The sequence below is a fragment of the Hemitrygon akajei genome, chromosome 28, assembly GCF_048418815.1.
Source record: "Hemitrygon akajei chromosome 28, sHemAka1.3, whole genome shotgun sequence".
Lineage (NCBI taxonomy): Eukaryota > Metazoa > Chordata > Chondrichthyes > Myliobatiformes > Dasyatidae > Hemitrygon > Hemitrygon akajei.
Window position 1 is genome coordinate 12,711,223 of NC_133151.1, and position 21,291 is coordinate 12,732,513.

Here is a 21,291-nt window from a genome sequence, read left to right on the forward strand (position 1 = left end):
ACCTGTCACCCCTCACCCTCTCAATATCACCCCCACCGCTACTAACATCCTAGTCCTCTGCTACCTCCACTTGTCACCCCTCAGCCTCTCTACATATAATCATCTCCAATCCTCATGACATCCCAGTCCTCTGCTACCTCCACCTGTCACCCCTTAGCCTCTCTATATCAACCCCAGCTCCAGTGATATTCCCAGCACTAGTGAGATCCAGGGTGCTAATGAAATACTAAATGCTAGTGACATCCTTGGCCTTGGTAACCTCAGCAGTCTAGGAACCACCTGTCATCCTCAGCTTCAGTGCAGGAAATATTCTAGGAAAGGCTGGTGAGCTCAGGGCCTGGTTGAACACCTGGAGTTATGATATTGTAGCCATTAGTGAGAGCTGGTTGCAGGAGAGGCAGAACTGGCAGCTCAATATTCCAAGGTTCTGTTGTTTTAGATGTGACAGAGCGGGAGGGATTGAAGGAGGAGGGGTGGTGTTACCAGTCAGGGAAAATGTTATGGCAGTGCTCAGTCAGGACAGACTGGAGAACTCATCTAGTGAGGTGTTATGGGTCAAACTGTAAAAATAAGAAAGGAATGACCATGTAAATGGGGCTATATTACAGACCACTCAACCGTCCTAGGGATTTAGAGGAACAAATTTGTAAAGAGATCGCAGACTGTTGTAAGAAATGTAAGGTTGTTATAGTAGGTGATTTTAACTTTCCACATATTGACTGGAATCCCATACCGTAAAAGGACTAGATGGGACAGAGCGTGTCAAGTGTGTTCAGGAAAGTTTCCTTCATCAGTATGTAAAAGTCGTACCGAGAGAGTGAGCAATACTTGATCTGCTATCAGGAAATGAGACAGGGCAGGTGACAGAAGTTTGTGTAGGGAAACACTTTGCATCTCATAACCACAATGCCATGATTTTCAAAGTAAAAATGCAAAAAGATAGGTCTCATGTGCAGGTTGAGATTCTAATTTGGAGTAAGGACAATTTTGATGGTATCAGAAATGACCTGGTAAGTGTGGATTGGGACATGCTGTTTCCTGTCTCCTTTGCTCTTACCTGGTAAATGGGAGGCCTTTAAAAGTGAAATTTTGGGAGTACAATGCTTGTACATTCCTTGAATAAACTATTCTCAAGCTTCCAGCTGGTACAGGTATCGAGTTTAACAGGTAGGAGCAAAGGAGGTGCTTATGGAGTATAAGACTTGCAAGAGAACACTTAAAAAAATAAATCAGGAGAGATGAAAAAAGGGCTGAAGTTGCTCTAGCAGATAAGGTCAAGGAGAATCCTAAGAGATTCTACAGATATTTTAGAGCTAAAGGATTGCAAGGGACAAAACTGGTCCTCTGGAACACCAGAATGGTGGAGCGAAAACCGATGGGGGAGATCTTAAATGAATTCTTTTCATCTGTATTTATTCAGGAGATGGACGCAGAGTCTATAGAAGTGAGGCAAAGTGGCATCAACTTCATGGACACAATACAGGTTACAGAGAAGGGAGTGTTTGTTACCCTGAGGCAAATCAAGGTGGATAAATCCCCAGGGCCTGACAAGGCATTCCCTTGGACCCTACGGGAGGCAACTGCAGAATTTGCTGAGACTCGAGCAGAGATATTTAAATCATTGTTCATGACAGGAGAGGTGCCAGAGGATTGGAGGATAGCCAATGTTGTTCCGCTGTTTAAGAAAGGCTCTAAACATAAATCAGGAAATTATAGGCCAGTGAGTCTGACATCAGTTGTGGGAAAGCTAGTGGAATGTATTCTAAAAGACCAGATGTATAAGTCACACAGAAGAGAAAATTTGCAGAAGCTGGAAATCCGAGCAACACACACAAAATGCTGGAGGAAATCAGCAGGCCAGGCAGCATCCATGGAAAAAAGTACAGTCGATGTTTCGGGCTGAAACCCTTCAGCAGGACTGGAGAAACAAAGCTGAGGAGTAGATTTAAAAGGTGGGGGGAGAGGAGAGAGAAACATCAGGTGATAGGTGAAACCTGAAGGGGAGGGGTGAAGTAAATAGCAGGGAAGTTGATTGAAAGAGACAGAAGGCCATGGAAGAAAGAAAAAGTGAGGGGTGGGTGGGTGTGGAAAGAAGCACCAGAGGGAGGCGATGGGTAGGCAAGGCGATAAGGTGAGAGAGGGAAGAGGGTATGGAAAATGGTCAAGGAGGGGAGGTGGGGGGGGGGGGGCAGATGGAATTTAATGTAGACAAGTGCGAGGTTTTGCACTTTGGCAGGACCAACTAGGGTAGGTCTTACACTGAACGGTAGGACACTGAAGAGTGCGGTAGAACAAAGATATCTGGGAATACAGGTTCATATTCCATTGAAAGTGATGTCAGATAGATAGGGTCATAAAGAAAGCTTTTGGCACATTGCCCTTCATAGCTCAATGTTTTGAGTACAGGAGATGGGATGTTATGTTGAAGTCGTATAAGATGTTGGTGAGGCTTAATTTGGAGTACTGTGTGCAGTTTTCATCACCTACCTACAGTTTGTACGTAAACAAGATTGAAAGAGTATAGAGACAATTTACAAGGGTTTTGCCCATGTCTGTTGGGTTAGACTTTATTCCTTAGAACATAGACGATTGAGATGAGATTTAATGGAGGTATACAAAAGTATGAGGGGTATAGATTGGGTTAATGCAAGCAGGCTTTTCCCACTGAGGTTGGGTGGGATTACATGTGTTAAGGATGAAAGGTGAAAAGTTTAAGGGGAATATGAGGGGAAGCATCTTCACTCAGAGGGTCGTGAGAGCATGGAACAAGCTGCCATCATAAGTGGTGCTGTGGGATTGATTTCAATGTTTAAGAGAAGTTTGCATCGGTACATGCATGGCAGAGGTGTGGAAAACTATGGTCCCAGTGCAGGTTGATGGGAGTAGGTAGTTTAAATGGTTTTTGCATAGACTAGAGGGACCTCTGCAATCCTCTGGTAACATCACTCACCTTCAGCCTCTCTATATCATTCCCAGTGCCAGTGACATTCTCTGCACTAGTACAGTCCTCTAGTACCAGCACCTGTCACCCTTCAGCCCCTCTGTATCATCCCCCACACTAGTGGCATCTCCCCCACTAGTGACAACCCCCAAACTAGTGACATCCCTAGTGCTAGTGACATCTCCAGCACTAATGACATTCTCTGCTCTAGTACCAGCACCCATCACCCTTCAGCCCCTCTGTATCATCCCCCGCACTAGTGACACCCCAAGCGCTAGTGACATCTGCAGTCCTCTGGTACTAACATGTGTCACACCTCAGCGTCTCTACATCATCACTGCTGCTAGTGCTATCTCCAGCTCTAATGACATTTGTAGTCCTCTGGTAGAACAACTGATGACTGCTCAGCTTCTGTATATCTTCCCCAGCACTACTGACATCTCCAGTCCCCTCCTGTCATCACTCAGCCTTTGTCTCTATATCTACCCCTCCCTCCTACACCCAACTCCCATCTGCCCCTTCACCTCGATCCACCTCTCACTTCCCAGCTCTTCCCTCCCTCTCCCTCACCTGTTTGTAATGGCTGTCTTCCCCCTCACTCTCAGTCCTGAATGAAGGTCTTGTCCCGAAACACTAGCCATCTCCCCCAGAGATGCTGCCTGACCTGCTGAGTTCTTCCAGCAGATTGATTTTTTGCCTCTTGATTCCAACATTTTCTATCCCTGCTGTCTTGAGTACTTTGGTTCTCCATATATTCCAATAATGGGTTCAGAATGCAGAAGGCAAAGGGTACGATCATGATTCTGGCTAAGGATTTGAGTTGTGGTTACAGAGATGCATGTGTCTAATAAAAGGGAACTTTTCAGAGCCATTATACAGTATAGAAAACTGCTTAGAGGCAGACCCTTTGGCCCAGCATATCTATGTTGACCAAGTTACCTGAACTAGTCCCATTACCCAAGTTTAACACAATCCCTATAAACCATTGTTATCCATGGACGTACCCATTTTAGTTGTATCTGCCTCTGGCAAGTCATTCCGTATACAGTACCTAGCATTCTTGATGAAGAAGTTGCCCCTCAGATGCTTTAAAAACTGTTCTCGTTGTTTTAGACACCCCTGCCCTGGGACCTTACTGAACTCCTCATGATTTTATAAACCTCCCTGAGCCTCCTACACTACTGTGGTAAAAACCGCTAGCCTATCCAGTCTCTCATTATAACTCAAGCCCTCCTGCCCTAGTAATATACTCAAGATTTGTTCAGCACTCTCCCCAGCTTTACAACATCCTTCCTCTAGCTGGAACTACACACAAAACTCCAATTGTGTTTGCATGGTCCTGTACCCAGGTACTCCTGTACCCAGGTCCTGTACTCAGTGTCCTGACTGATTAAGGGGAGAGTGCCAAACACCTTCTTCCCCACCCTAGCTACTTGTGTCAGCACTTTCAGGAAACAGTGCACCTGTGCCCCTAGGTTTCTCTTTTCTTCAATACTTGCCAGGATCTGCCATTCACTATCCAAGCCCAGCTCTGGTTTAACTTCCCAAAAAATGCCACTGTCCAGGTTAGATTCCATCTGCTATTCCTTGGCCCCTTTCACATTTCATCTCGGTATTTTTGTAACCACCTTCACTGTCCACTATACTGCCAATTTTGCTGTGATGGTAAACTTACTAATCATGCCTCCTGCATTTTCATCCAAATAATTAATTTAATGAACTGCAATGTGATCACCTCTACTTGATCTTAGTTTTAACAATGTTGACTGGATGAAGACACATGTCCTGTCCTACCATCGCTCACCCACAGGATCCTTCACAGTTATGTGAGGGCATGTGGAGTTTAGAATCTTACCTGCAAAATGACGCAGCTGACACTTGAATTTTTCCTCAATACCGTACTGGCTGGGACTTCCTGTTCAAATCTCTCAAGCAGGACTTGAATCCAGAACTTCTGAATCAGTGAGTCAAATACCCAGAGCAGAAACCCGCTGATGGGAGTTAACACCCTTAACAATGCATGCACATGAGAAGGCTAGTTACTAACAGGACGACCATAAAGTGGGTAATAATGATCCCTGACAAAGGGATCAGTAATGTGGCTTTCCAATACCAACTGTGACCCCAGTCCCCCCTCAATAATGACACCAAGTTTTTGGTCCTTATTATCCACAGCACAGATACCCAGATGGCTCTATCCAGATTGTCCCAGATCTCCAACCCTGGGACAACCCTGTCCCAGATTCCAAACTGAGCTTGAGGTGGTCCCAGCATGCAAAGAGAAAAAACCAGAGTGGTTCTGTAACCTCGGACAACACTGCCTTTACCATAGTGAGCAGTGCACCATAATTTCTTCAGATAGTTGGAATTCTCTCTTCGACTGTTGTCACTCAGTCACCAAAGAAACACAAAACATTGAACAGTACAGGCCAGTCAGCCAACAATATTTTGCCAACCTTTTAACCTACTCTAAAATCAATCTAACTCTTCATCCTGCATAAAGATGAGAAAATCTCCAGATGCTGGAAATCCAAGCAACACAAAATGTTGAAGGAACTCAGCAGACCAGGCAGCATCAATGGAAAAGAGTACAGTCGATGTTTTGGCCGGGACCCTTAATTAGGACTGGAAACAAAAAGATGAAAAGTTACAGCAAGAAAGTGGTGGTGAGGGGAGGAAGAAGGACAAGGTGATAGGTGATAGGAGAAACCAGGAGGGGGGATGAAGTAAAGAGCTGGGAAGCTGATTGGTGAAAGAGATAAAGAGCTGGAGAAGGGGGAAATCTGATAGGAGAGGGTAGAAGACCATGAAGAAAGGGGAGCAGAGTAAGGTGATGGGCAGGTAAGGAGATAACCTTCCTCTGGTGCTCCTCCCCCTTCCCTTTCTTCCATGGTCTTCTATCTTCCTCCAGCCCTTTACTTCTTCCAACTCTTTACTTACTCCTCCCCTCCCCGGTTTCATCTATCACCTACCATCTTGTTCTTCTTCCTCCCATCCTCCCACCTTCTTACTCTGATTTCTTCCCCCTTCCTTTCTAGTCCTGATGAAGGGTCTTGGCTGAAACCATCAACTGTTTACTCTTTGCCACAGATGCTGCCTGGTCTGCTGAGTTCCTCAGTATTTTGTGTGTGTTGTTTCTTCCTGCATAATCCTCCATTTTGCTATCATCCAAATACCTACTGAAGAATTTCTTAACAGTCCCTAATGTACCTATGGTAACTAATTCCTTCGTATCCATGTACAGCGTCCAAACTCAGCCAAGGTTAACCATGACTGAGACTAGAAGTTTCACGGACACAAAGGAATTAGGAATTAAGGGAACTATTGGGGAAGTGGACACGCATGAGAATCACTCATAATAAAGCGGATTGAAGGGGTGAATGTGTTCCTCTCTCTCAATGAGCAATGTTAGTGGAATTCTGCATGGCCTTTCCATCTGAGAGAGAAGGTTGTTGCTTTGAGATTCATTGTGGTCAATGCTCCCAGTGAATGAGTGGGGGATCAGGTGGTACTTTGAGCTGAGGCTCAGACTCCTCATTTAGATATTAAACATTCTCTTCACACATTGTTCATAAAGTGAATTATGAAAGGTATAACAGGCTTTTCCCCTTATGTTGGGTGAGACTAGAACTAGAGGTCATGGTTAACGGAGAAAGGTGAAATGTTTAAAGGCAACATGAGGGGGAACTTCACTCAGAGAATGGTGAGAGTGGAATGAACTGCCGTTGGAAGTGGAGGATGCGAGTTTGATTGTAACATTTAAGACAAACTTGGTGAGATACATGGATGGGGGGGAGGTATGGAGGACTATGGTCCAGATACAGGTTTATGTGACTAAGGAGGATAACCATTTGGCATGGACAAGATGGGCTGAAAGGCATGTTTCTGTGCTGTACTGTTCTGTCATTTATAACTCTATAAAAGTCATGAAGTGCCAGGCTCTGTGGACTAAGGGTCTCTAATATCATACAGGAGTTACTGTATGGAAGGCCACTTGGCCCATTGAGCCCATTCAGACTCTCTGCAAGAGCAATGCGGTTGGTTCCATGCCTTGTCCTCTTCCCACTACCCTTTAGTTTTTACTCCCTTAGGGATCCTGTTCACCCGAATTGAATGGCCCCCCTTCTCGCCCCAACAAGTGAACTTAATCTGCAGTACAGCAGCCCTTGTTCAGTCCCATGTATCCCAAAGTGGTAATTAAAGATCCCACAAGCAACATCACCTGGCCATTATCTGGTGCAGCACAGCAGGCCTTGCTCAGTCCCATTTGTCTCCCCGAGACAATTAAATATCCTATGACCAACATCATCTGCTCTTTGTGGGAGCTTACTGTGCACAGATTAGCAGCTTTACAGTAGCAGTGTTCAGATCCAAGATAAGGTCATCCTTGTCGACTTGCCTTTACCAGAGATCATCCATTTCAGTTAGACTGCCATATTCAATATTGGGATTTAACAACAGCTAGTCTTAACATTTGATCGTTCCAACACTGCGGGGGGGGGGGGGGGGAAATCCCAGACTCCCTAAAGGACAGCACAGGCACTGCGAGGACGAGGGGGAAACCACAGACACCGCGAGGGTCAACACAGACACTGCATGGGGAGAATCGCTGACACTGTGGTGGGGAGGGGGAATCACAGACACTGCGCGGGGGAGGGGGAATCACAGACACCGCGGTGGGGGGGGGGGAGTGGACAATCACAGACACCCTAAAGGACATCACAGACACTGCGGGGGGGGGGGGGGGAATCACAGAAATCCTAAAGGACATCACAGATACCGCGGGAGGAAATCAGAGACATTGCAGAGGGAAACACGGACACTGCGGGGTCATCTCAGACACCCATCACTCTGTCCTGACACTGACAATCAGCCCAGTAGATGGTAAATAACGGCAAATAATAAGTCCCAGGCTGTAAGAAGTATATAATCAATTGTATTTCCCTCTGGTAGATTTACACTTATGGGAGGCAGTCACTAGTAACACTTTACAATAACATTGAGTACATGAAGATATATGATATCACACATTATCAACAGCTGAACCAATCATTTCATAACCGAGGGCAGAGTATGATAGAAAACGATATCCTTCCAATCCTGTGGCCCATCTGGGCAAAAGACAAATACCTAGTCGTCATTAAACGAGCCTTAATATCAATGATCAAAGTGTACAAAGCACAAGGTGTGGGAGGAGAATGACACACAAACTTTATTCGTCTTTTTTTTGTTTGGCTACTCGGTTGTCAGATTGTTGGTGCTTTGAAAATGGGGCAGGAGGGCCTCCTCGTGGATGCAAATTTAGTGTACTCGGTGGCTCGTCATTACCTCCTGAAATGGTTTCGGTCCGCGCGAAGGTTCCGGTTGAACAGCCGCGGCTAAATGCAATACACATACTGTATATAAAGTTGGTGGGTAGGAGAGCTGGGTGAGGGACGGGAGGGGTTGTGGTGGGGCTGAACGATTCTGTTATCTCAACAAAGAACTGAAAATGGTTCAAGTGACAATACTATACAGTCAGACAATGTTACATACACTGGGTCTTCCACAGTGTTCCCTCCACCCGCCCAGACTGAGCACACCGGTGGAAAGGAAGTAACGCTGAAACGTTCATCACTCGGTAAACATTAGAATTCCTTCACAGTTCAGAAACCACTAGTACCCAGAGCCAGCATTTTCGCGTGATTCCGAGGAGAGAGCGCGTCTCCAAGTTGACGTAGTTCCTGACGGACAGATCACGCTGTGAAGGGTCACATCCCCACCCACAGGCAGTCTGTCACGGAGTTGTATTGAGGAGTCCCACGGGGCGAGCGCCTGAGGCAGGAGCGTTCTCTGAAGGGACGACCTTAGCAAAGTTCTGACGCCCCGCGCTGCCGCCAGCTGTGAACCGCTCTCGGGTGGGCTTTTCTCCGGGAGAGCCGAAATCCGCCACTCCCCGCTCGCACCGCCCGCATCAAGGTCCGTCTCGGAGATCCCAGGAATTGAACAAACACAGAATCGGCACACACTTGTACACGGGAAAGAGAATCCAGAAGGGCCCGTGTCCGGGAGGAGAGGAACCGGGGTAGGGAGGAAGGGGGGAGAAGGTGTGAAGAAGCCACAGGGTCTGGTCCCGGGCCACCGAGGGAGAGAGGAGAGCAGGGAATGGAGAGGTTATTGGGGACAGAGCAGTGCCATGGCCAGTAGTTCACAGCGGCCCCGTCCTCTCTGGGGGTCGGACTCCGGTTGCTCTCCTCGGTGGGACGTCCCAGCGACTGGAGGTGATTGGGGGTGAGCTGGCTTCCCCCTCCACAGACCTGGGGCTGGGGTGGGGAGCGGGCAACCAACACCCCCCACACCCTGCCCCAACCTGAGCTCCGGGGACGGGGCTCCCCACGGCCAAAGTCCAGCCGTCACCCCGCCCCGGCGCCGCTTCACACGTAGTATTCCTTGTCCTTGTTCCGCTTGCTCTTGCCCGCGGCCTTGGCGGCAGGCGGCGGCTTCTCCTTGACCAGGGCGCCGTTGCTCTGCGCCGAGTTACTGATGTAGTTGCGGCTCTGGTCCACCTGGTAGGAGCCCTCGTCGCGGTTGCGGTACTTGTACATGGCGTAGAGCAGGATTAGGATGCAGAGAGCGGCCGCCGCCACGATGCCCACTACCATGCCGGTGGTGCTGCTGGACTCGCGGATCACCTCCACGGCGCCCGGGGGTCCCGCTGCGCCCGGCCCGCTGGGGTTGGCTGTGGGCAGATGGTGAAAACCGTGGCCGGAGGTTACTGGTGGCCGCCAAGCTTGCTTCTTGCTGAGGTGCTCGGTGGGTAGAGGCGGGTGCGCCAGGTCCGGGTTGGGTTTGGGGTTCAGCTTGCCGGCGGGCAGCTTTCGGATCATGTCAGGGGAGGAAGAGGAGGTGGACAGCGGGCCATCGGGGGACACGCTGGCGCCGTCGGGGCCCTTCGGCCCTTTGCTGGGACGGAAGCCTTTGGATTTGGGTCCAGAGGGGTCGGCGCCGGCTAGGAGGGTGCGGTCGGTGACTAGGGGGAAGGTGGCGTAAAAGTCCTCGTCGTCGGTCGGAGGGAAGCTGGAGTCAAAAACCTCGCCGGAGCCGTAGCCGGACACCACCATCACCTCGTCGCAGTCATCGTCCTGCTCCAAGAGGCAGGGAGAGCCAAGCTTGGAGGTCAGGGTCAGTGACTCTCTAGTGGCCTCCACAGCCGTGAGCAAGGGCCGGTAGGTCGGGGGCGGGGGCACGAAGGGAGAGCGGGTGACAATCGCCGGCATTTCCAGCGCATCCTCCGTGATTATGGGCAAAATAAGCTCGCCTCCTACAACAGAAAAGAGAAGCGGAGAGCAAGTCAGCGACGCGAAGTGGGGAGGGAGCAACAGAACATTTACCAACTGCAAGAACAAATTACTCTTCATTTTAACACTACTCGCTGCAGCGATGTTACACTACAATATCTGTCTCGTTGTTTTACTTTTAACATACACATCAAGTTTCCACGATTACAGAAAAAATCTTATCAACTTTTTAAAAAAATAGGATTTAAAAGATGTTTTTTTGATTTTTTTTCGCTCTCTCTTACAAATAGACGCCTAAATATGTCTTTTAGAAAGAAAATAACAGATCACGGAATACAGGCAACTTACATCAACAAATTGGCCGCATGATTATTGCATGAAGGAAAACAAAATTACAAAAAGAAAGTTGCATAAGAATTTCCTGGGACAAGATCAACTCTTTTTAGCTACAGATTCTGAAACTAATTCTCTCGTTTTCTTTTTAAAGAAAAAACAATGCTTGATGTTGAAATGAAAGTTTCACAGTTCAATTTTCATCCTTTTTTTTAACCCCTTGCCCCCCCCCCCCCACCGCAGGTCAGAACACCATACACACTTTAGCCGGGGGGTCTATTCCGCTCTCCCCGCCTGCGCCGTTCGCTCACCCCTCCGCCCACAGCGACGTTAACCCCAACTTTCCCGCCCTGCAGGAGATCAATGTAGCATACGGGGTCCTAGGCTGGTCCTGTGTGTGTTGGAGGGGGGCAGGACATTGGTTAGAATTTGCGCCAGTTTGGATTGAAGGTGATTGACCTCGGGTTTGGTTTGAGTTGCTGGGATTGCGCCTTCAGAGGCCAGGATGTGTCATGGCTGCTCACTCGGTTGGATTATAAATGGGGGATGGGAAGTATTCCTAAAGCAATTGCCCTAACTCTCTGGGGGTGGGGGGGGGGGGTATGTGTACCAAGGGCCTCACTACTTCCTGCTTTGGTGAAGATGCCAACGTTGGCTACACCAGCAAATTAATCACTGCTCCCTCACCCCAGGCAGATAATACTGTGGGGAGCATTGCATCTGTTCCCCAGTTCCATACACCTATGGCCTTCAGTAATGACCATGTGCAGTTTGTAGTTATCCCTTTGACTGGGATTTCCCCTGCTGCTCCAGTTTTCTCCCACATCCCAAGTAAGTGCCCATTGTAAACTGTAAGTGTGTGTTTGATCTGGGAGAAGTTATATCTAATATGAGGAGACTGGATTACAGGGACAATTTGTGGCAGAATGAGATTATTCTGTGTGCCGACTGGCCTCCTGTGCCGTATTGAAAAAATGGAAAACCATTCACACATACACTGCACTCCAATTGCACAGTTCTGGTATAAATGTGAAACAAACAAAACACCCCCCCCCCCCATTTGACAAGTTCCTGCATGGGAGGTTGGTTAAGAAGGTTCAGACGCTTAGCTGTCAGAATCAGGTAAACTGCATTAGACATTGGCTTTGTGGGAGAGGCCAGAGAGTGGTCATAGATGATTGCCTCTGACTTGAGGCCTATGACTAGTGGAGTGCTGCAGAGATCGATGCTGTGTTCATTGTTTGTCTTCTATACCAATGATCAGGATGATAATGTGGTTAATTTGATGAGAAAATTTGAGGATGACACCAGGATTGGGGGTGTAGTGAACAGTGAGGAAGACTATGGTGGCTTGCAGTGGGATCTGCATCTGCTGGAAAAGTAGCAGATGGAATTTACTGCAAACAAGTGTGAGGCATTGCACTTTGGTAGGATCAACCAGGGTAGATCTTGCACAGTGAACGGTAGGGCGCTGAGGAGTGTGGTGGAACAAAGGGATTTGAGGAAGAAAGGTCCATAATTCATTGTAATGGCGTCACAGGTAAATAGGGTTGTAAAGAAAGCTTTTAGCATATTGGCCTTCATAAATCAATGTGGTGAGTACAGGAGATGTGATGTTATGTTGAAGTTGTATAAGACATTGAGGCTGAACTTGGAGTATTGTGCACAGTTTCGGTAGCTACCTAAAGGAAAGATGTAAATAAGGTTGAAATGTACAGAAAAAATTTACAAGGATGTTGTTGGGTCTGGAAGACCTGAGTTGTATGGAAAGATTGAATAGGTTAGGACTTTCTACCTTTGGAATGTAAAAGATTGAAAGGAGATTTGATAGAGGTGTACAAAAATATGAGGGGTATAGATAGGGTAAATGCAAGCAGGATTTTTCCACTGAGGCTGGGTGGGACTACAACTAGAGGTGATGGGTTAAGGATGAAAGTTGAAAAGTTTAAGGGGAACATGAGGGGAAACTTCTTCACTCAGAGGGCTGTGAGAGTGAGGAACAAGCTGCCAGCACAAGTGGTACATGTGAGCTTGATTTCAACGTTTAAGAGAGGTTTGGATAGGTACATGGATGGTAGGGGTACAGAGGGCAATGTTCCTGGTGCAGGTTGATAGGAGTAGGCAGCTTAAATGGTTCAGCATTAACTAGATGGGCCAAAGGATCTGTTTCTGCACTGTACACACACACACACACACACACACACACACACACACACACACACACACACACACACACACACACACACACACACACACACACACACACACACACACACACACACACAGCTACCTACACCTTTCATCAAAGAAAATAAAAACTGCAACAATAATATGCAAGAAGCCCCAACTTGTACCAGTGCTAATACCCCAAATCTCTTAACCCCCGGCTAAGGTTGAGCTTGGAATTAAAAAAAAAACATCCTCCCCACAAAAAAAAGGACGAAAATTCATTTTCAGAGCACACATATTTACAGTCAATATCGAGGAGCGGTGTAAGATTAGGCACCACTGTTAATGTCAGTACGTTGGATTCCAAAATCCAATCCACATGACCTGTCCCCATTCCCCATCAGTTATCAAAAAAAGCACAGAATCGGCAATATTACTGAACCCCTCACATCCAACGTAAGAACTGAGGAGGTTTGAGCTGCCGGCAGTGTGATCTGTCATGCTGTGGCTTTAAAAGGCTTTTTTTTGCCAAGTAATATTAACGTTGGTTTATCTGGAGAACGTGTTGGCGGCAACATAGAAAACTCTGGAGATGGTTGGGGAGATGGGAAGCTCACTCCCCAGGAAGGCTCTGAGACTGTTCAGAATGGTAGAATGGAGAAGAGGGCTGAATGGCGCAACATTATGGGTGGTTCACACTTTGTTTCCAGCATCAACTCTGACCTATCTGATACCCTCCCACTGTCCACCTGCTGGCAGCGAGCTCCACTGAGCTAGTCTGGCCTTTCAAAGTGGCCAGTTACATGCATTACATTACTTGACCAGCTGGGTGAAAGATGAGGGGCCCGAGAGGAGGATAGGGGTCATGTAAATGCTGACACATACAGGTTGAACTGAAACAACCTGAAGGTTAGTGGTAGCAGAGAAGCTGTTAGGACAATGGGGCTGGGGAACGGGGACAGTGCAGAGTTGTGATAGTAGCAATGCAGGATGGATAAGGATTAATGGAGTAGTGGTACCTCCTGGAGAGAGCTGGACGTGAGCAATTTAATCCCTGACAGAGTGCTCAGAGGGACAGGGACACAGCGTGTTGCTTGAAATCCACTCAAGTAACTTTCTACACACAGATTGCAGGAAGTGACAACAATATCCTCTGGTTTTTGTCAATCACTGTGTTCATATTGTGTCAATAACAGAGTGTCTGCCATCTAGTCTGATGCCTACATTCGCTTGGTATTGCATGCCTATTGCAGTTCCAGTTTCACTGTTAGTTGCCACAGATTAGAGTCCATTGCATTTGGTTTACAGAGGTTCTGCAGTCTTTGTCAATTTCTCTGTCAAAAGATATGAACGATAATGAACAAGGCATTTAATGTGCCTACAGAAGTAATGGCCCTGGAATTAAATATGGATAACCATGGAATTTATGTGGATTAAGCAGGGGTGACTATGGAGTTTCATGAGGATTCAGTCCGAAGACCATGGAACTTAATGTCGATTTTGTAGGAATAGCCATGACATTTAATGTGGATTCAGTAGGAATGGCCATGTTATACAATGAGATTCAGTTGGGATAACCATGGAATCTAATATGGATTCATGGGTGTTGATCATGGAATTTTACATAGATTCAATAGGGATAACCATGAAAGTTAATGTGAATTCAGCAGAAATGCCAAGGAATTTAATGTGAAAGGAGGACAAAGGGATCTAATGTCGATTTTCATGGAATTTAATGTCGATTCTATAAAGATGAACATGGATTCAGAGGGAATAGTTATGGAATTTAATGAGGATTCAGTAGAGGTGGCCATGGAATTTAATGTGGATTCAGTAGGGATTGCTATGACATTTAATGTCGATTCATGTTTGATTGCCATGGAACTTACTGTGGATTCAGTAGGGGCATCCATGGAATTTGGTGTGGATATAGTAGCGATAACCATGGAATTTCATGTGGTTACAGGAGGGACGACCATGGAATTTAAAGTGGATTCTGTTGTAATGACCGTGGTATTTAATGTGGATTCAGTCAGAATGGACATGGAATTTAATAAGGATTCAGTAGGGAGGAGCATGGAATTTAGGAAAGATGAACATTGATTCATTAGGGATGACCATGGAATTTTATGTTGATTCAGTCGGAATAGCCATGGCAGTTAATATGGATGCAGAACATATGGCCATGGAATTCCATGAGAATGAAAGACCATGGAATTTAATGTGGATGCAGTAGAGATGGCAATGGAATTCCACGAGGGTTGAGTTGGAATGGCCTCAGATATTCCATGTGGATTCATTTGGAATGACCATGGAGTTTCATGTGGATTCAGTTGGGATGGCCAATGAATTTTGTATAGTTCAGTTGCAATGACTGTGGAATTTAATGCCGATTCAGTAGGAATGACTATGGAATTTATTATGGATTCTATAGCGATTTCCATGGAATTTAATGTTGATTCTATTGGAATGGCCATGGAATTTAATGTGGATTCAATATGGAATATAGAACATAGATATTCTACAGCACAGTGTTTTAGCAACCATGTAACCTACTCTAGAAACTGTGAAGAATCTCCCTACACAGCAGTCCATGCAGATGCCCATGGAAATTAATTTCGATTTAGTTGGATGGCCATGAAATTTTGTTTTTGATTAATTACGAATGGCCATGGAACTTAATGTGCTTAATTAATACTTTGCTTCAGTATTCACTGCGGAAAAGAACCTTGGTGATAGTAGGGATGACTTACAGTGGACTGAAAAGCTTAAGCATATAGACATTAAGAAAGAGGATGTGCTGGAGTTTTTGGAAAGCATCAAGTTGGATAAGTCACCAGGAATGGATGAGATATACCCCAGGCTACTGTGGGAGGCGAGGGAGGAGTTAGCTAAACCTCTGGCAATGATCTTTGCATCATCAATAGAGACAGGAGAGGTTCCAGAGGATTGAAGGGTTGCAGATGTTGTTCCTTTATTCAAGAAAGGGAGTAGAGATAGCCCAGGAAATTCTAGACCAGTGAGTTTACTTCAGTGGATGGTACGTTGATGGAAAAGATCCTGAGAGGCAGGATTTATGAACATTTGGAGAGGCATAATATGTTTAGGATTAGTCAGCATGGCTTTGTGAAAGGCAGGTCATGCCTTAAAAGTTTGAGTGAATTTTTTGAGGATGTGACTAAACATATTGAAAAAGGTAGAGCAGTAGATGTAGTGTATATGGATTTCAGCAAGGCATTTGATAAGGTACCCCATGCAAGGCTTATTGAGAAAGTAAGGAGGCATGGGATCCAAGGGAAAATTGCTTTGTGGATCCACAATTGGCTTGCCCACAGAAGGCAAAGAGTGGTTGTAGATGGGTCATATTCTGCATGGAGGTCGGTCATCAGTGGTGTGCCTCAGGGATCTGTTCTGGGACCCCTTCTCTTCATGATTTTTATAAATGACCTGGATGAGGAAGTGGAGGGATGGGTTAGTAGATATGCTGATGACACAAAGGTTGGGGGTGTTGTGGGTAGTGTGGAGGGCTGTCAGAGGTTACAGCGGGACATCGATAGGATACAAAACTGGGCTGAGAAGTGGCAGATGGAATTCAACCCAGATAAGTGTGAGGTGGTTCATTTTGATAGGTCAAATATGATGACAGAATATAGTATTAATGGTAAGACTCTTGGCAGTGTGGAGGATCAGAGGGATTTTGAGGTCTGTTTCCATAGGACACTCAAAACTGCTGTGTAGGTTGACTGTGTGGTTAAGAAGGCATACAGTGCATTGGCCTTCTTCAACCAATTGGATTGAGTTCAAGAGCCAAGAGGTAATGTTACAGCTGTATAGGAGCCTGGTCAAACCCCACCTGGAGTACTGTGCTCAGTTCTAGACATCTCACTACAGGAAGGATGTGGAAACTATAGAAAAGGTGCAGAGGAGGTTTACAAGGGTGTTGCCTGAATTGGGGAGAATGCATTACGAGAAAAGGTTGAGTGAACTTGGCCTCTTCTCCTTGGAGTGACAGAGGATAGAGGTGTATAAGATGATGAGAGACATCAATCATGTGGATAGTCAGAGGCTTTTTCCCAGGGCTGAAATGGCAAACATGAGAGGGCACAGTTTTAAGGTGCTTAGAAGCAGGTACAGAGGGGATGTCAGGGTAAGTTTTTTATGCAGACAGTGGTGAGTGCATGGAATGGGCTCCCAGCGACTGTGGTGGAGGTGGATACAATAGGGTTTTTTTTAAAAGACTCCTGGATGAGTATATGGAGCTTAGAAAGATGGGGGGGCTATGGATAATCCTAGGTGATTTCTAAAGTAAGTACATGTTCAGCACAGCATTGTGGACCAAAGGGCCTGTATTTTGCTGTAGGTTTTCTACGTTTCTATGTTAATGTTGATTCAGTACAAATGGTCATGGAATTTAATGTGGAATCAGTAGGAATAGACATGGAATTTAATGAGGTATCAGTACTAATGAGCATAGAATTTAATGTGGATTCAGTCGGAATAGCCATGGAATTTAATGTCAATTCAGTAAAGATAACCATGAATTAAGTAGGCAAGATCAAGGTATTTAATGTGGATTTGGTAGGGATGTCCATGGAGTTTAATATGGATTCTGTCAGAATAGACATGGAATTTAATGAGGATTCAGTAGGGAGGACCGTAGAATTTAATGTGGATTCAAACGACTGATCATGGAATTTAATTTGGATTCAGTTGGATGACCATGGAATTTAACATAGGATTAGTTGGGATGACCACAGTAGTTAATGTGGATTTAGTTGGGATGACCATGGAATTTGTTTTGGATTCAGTTGGATGGCCATTGAGTTTAATGTGGATTCAGTAGGGACGACCATGGAATTTAAAATGTATTCAGTTGGATGGCCATTGAGTTTAATGTGGATTCAGTAGGGACGACCATGGAATTTAATGTAGATTGAAAAGTGATGGTCTTGGAATTTAATGTGGATTCAGTAGGAATGTCCATGGAATTTAATGAGAATTTAATAGGGGTGACCATGCAATTTAATGTGCATTCACTAGGAATAGCCATGGAATTTAAATTGGGGTTCAGTAGCGATAACCATGGAATGTAATGTGTATTCAATAGGGAATGACTATAGAGCTTAATGTGGATTTAACTAGGATGACCATGGGATATAGTGTCAATTCAGTAAGAATGGCTATAGAATTTAATGTCGATTCAGTCAGAATAGCCATGATATTTAATGTGGATGCAGTAAAGATGGCTATGCTATTCTATGAGGATTCAGTAGGAACGGCCATGGAAATTAATGTGGATTTGGTAGGGATGGCCATGGAATATAGTGGTAATTCAGTATGGATGGCTTTAATGTGAATTCAGAGGAATGGCCATGGAATTTAATGTGGATTCAGTCCGGTTGACCATGGAATTTAATGTGGATTCATTGATGATGATCATGGAACTTAGATTGGCATCACTAGGGATGGCTATGGAATTTAATTTGGATTCAGTAGTGATAACTATAGAATTAAATTAGTTTCAGTAGGGATGTTCATGGAATTTAATGTGGATTCAGTTGGGATGACAATAGAACAATGTGGATTCGGTAGAAATGGGCATGTTATTGAGTGGGAATACTGGAGCGAATGCACTGTGAGAGATTATGGAATGAAATAATGGGCTTTTGTAAGAGATATGAGGAACTCAAGGAATGGACTTTCAAATTTGACTCAGTCAACTGGATGGAGTGTGGTTAGAGAGGTCAACTTTGTATAGTAATTGGGACCAAACAATTGGGTTTTAATGGGTTGTATGGGATCTAAAGTTTTTGTCATCTGAGAGGGAGTAAAAAGGTGAACAATTGACATCAGTTGGAGAGATGAGAGTGTCAGTCGGACTGATCCTCAATGGAAAGGCTTTGATCAGAAAGTATAATGAAGTCTAGGAGGCCATCTGTCTCTCTGGCCACCTCCTCCATGAATGATCTTCTAGCCTGACCTAAATTTTCTCTATTACACCACTTTAATATCCAGAAAAGTACCACTTTCTGATTGTGGTTGTGCGACTTGAGTCTTGGCTTCAATGAATGGATTAGAAAATGAAAGGAATGTTTCAATGGACAAATTAGGGGGAAGAAGAATGTTCTCCCCTGAATGGGGTTCCAGCTTTGCTGGGAATATGTGGTGACAGCTTAACCACTGAGTAACTATTGTTCATGTTTGTGAATCCTGCCTTTGTGGGGACACTTACCAGAAACTCGAGGACTTAAATATTTTAGGATGGGAATGAACACAGGACCTGTGGATTATTCCAAAATTTTCACACCATATTTGAATTATCAGCCATCTTTGTTTGTTGATGAGGTTTATAGCACATTGCAGATCTATACGACAATAAAATATTTTGTTAAAGAATAGGGATTAACTGGAAATTTGAATGTTGGTTATGCACCAGTGATCACCCATGACAAAGCAGCACGCTGCATAATGTTTTAAAGCCTAGTTGCTTGTTTTTCTCTCCTGGAGATTCATAATTAATTCATTTAAAAGCTCTAATCAGTTTAACTGGGTAATTTCACCTGTCTACTAAACTGGAGAACTTCCTCACACCACAACATTTCCTGAACTTAATGCACTTTTGAGTTCATGATTACAACTACACCAAACTTTTTAAAATGTATATGGCTCAGGAAGCTGGTCAGTAGTAAGTTTCCCACCTTCTGCTAAAATCTTCAAACCCAGTGTAAGCACTGTGTTTTATGATACTCGGTCTCTCCATTCACACCTTCATCTCTGGTCCATTGGCCTCTCAGTCCATTCAACCCAAATCCTTCAGTCTGTGTTTCCTTAGTCCTCTTCTTTTTCCAGTTCCTCATTCTGTCTGCTTATCTCCACTCCCTCAGTCTTTCACTCTTTCTCCAATCAAACAGGATGTTCATCCTTTGGGGCAAAGTTTATGGCAGAACTTACCCAAGCACATGGACTTTATATTATCCTCACATAATGCTGAGTTGCTCTTGCAATGCTCTCTAACATAGGCCAATCTGTTGCTTGTAAATCTGTCTGGTACACTGCTAACTATAACTTCTGATTTACTTGTATTTTTCTCTAACACATCCTGAGCTCACTATATCACTTGAATATACTCCTGTGTGAGGCATATCACAACTGATACACCAGTGTTACTGACTGTAACACCTAGCTCATAGTGAAACATTTTCTTACATACACAATCCAGTTTCTGATTCAAACAACTTACTCTCATATACACTGCACCCCTCACTACATCATACTCTCATCTCTGCTCTGTGCTGCAGTCTTTACTGTCACACACTGATATACCCCACAACCATACCTGCCACATTGCAATGACTATGTCTGTCTGGTAAGCTCCTCACCTGTCACTCCCCTGAAACTCACAGGATCACTGCCATTATAATTCTGATATAATCATGATTCTCACAGCCACATTTTCTAATGCACTGCATTGTTTGATATACCCCTGTGGTGAACTACATATACCTATCTGGACTGCTCCTGTGGCTCCTCCCACAGACCCCTGCTGACTGCTTCTGTGGCTCCTCCCACAGACCCCTGTATAAAGGCGATTGAGGCCTGATGCCCGGCCTCAGTCTCCAGGATGTAGTGTTGTTCATTCTTCCAGTCAATAAAAGCTGATACCTCGCTTCTTATGTCTCAGAGTGAGTTATTGATGGTGCATCAACCCCTTAGGCTCAGAAAAAGTGTCTGTTATAACACTAGTCTGAAATACATATTCCCATTCTTTGATAACACACTAAAGCCATTTTGACATTTCCCTATACATACACCACATTCCCTCATGTACCCTAATCTCCCAGAGTAACTTTCTCTGACAGATACATCACTCCATCAGTATAACTCTTGTCCATACTTTTGTGTAAGACTCACATATGGAACATTGAAATCCACAGCACAGCACCCTTCAGCCGGACATGTAACCTACTCTGGAAACTGCCTGGAATTTCCCTACCACATAGCCCTCTATTTTTCTAAACTCCATGTGCCTATCTAAGAGTCTCTTAAAAGACCCTATTGTATCCGCCTCTACCACCATCGCCAGCAGTGGATTCTACACACCCACCACTCTGTGTAAAAGAACTTACCCCTGAGAGATATTCAACTCTTCTGAGAGATTGAAGTTATCACTGTCCAGACCCCTTGTCAAAACACTGTGATCTGGGAACTTTAACTCTCAATGTAACATGTACCATGCGCTCTGCAAACTCTCCAATATATGCCATTACAACACAGAAATATCCCCAAATCTACACCATAACAACTTCACACCAACAACAAAATATTCACTCACATGTATTCTCTTCTGAGAGGTTCAACTTCAAAGGAGTAAACATCACAAACAGCCCGTCCTGGTCCAACCCTACTGATGTCACGGCCAAGAAAGGTTACCACACTAAAGAAATTCGGTGTCCCCTTTGACTCTCACCAGTTTTTATTGATGCGCCAGATGCCTCACAGCTTGTAACAGCAACTGCTCTTACCATGACTACAAGAAAATGCAGAGAGCGGTAGACAGAGCTAAGCACATCA

General features: G+C 45.1%; 1 protein-coding gene across 24 annotated transcripts in view; it reads right to left on the reverse strand.

Annotated features, from left to right (window-relative positions):
* Positions 1-7,857: 7,857 nt before the first annotated feature.
* LOC140717693 (neurexin-2-like) overlaps positions 7,858-21,291 on the reverse strand; it is a 1,248,008-nt gene continuing 1,234,574 nt past the window's right edge. For 16 of the 24 annotated variants that reach the window (XM_073031351.1, XM_073031350.1, XM_073031347.1 and 13 more), the window contains one exon: positions 7,858-10,241. In XM_073031351.1, coding sequence (XP_072887452.1) covers positions 9,355-10,241 — 887 coding nt within the window. In that variant the 3' untranslated portion in view covers positions 7,858-9,354. The remainder of the gene's footprint in view (positions 10,242-21,291) is intronic. The other 8 variants (XM_073031362.1, XM_073031361.1, XM_073031360.1 and 5 more) reach the window with 1 other exon arrangement.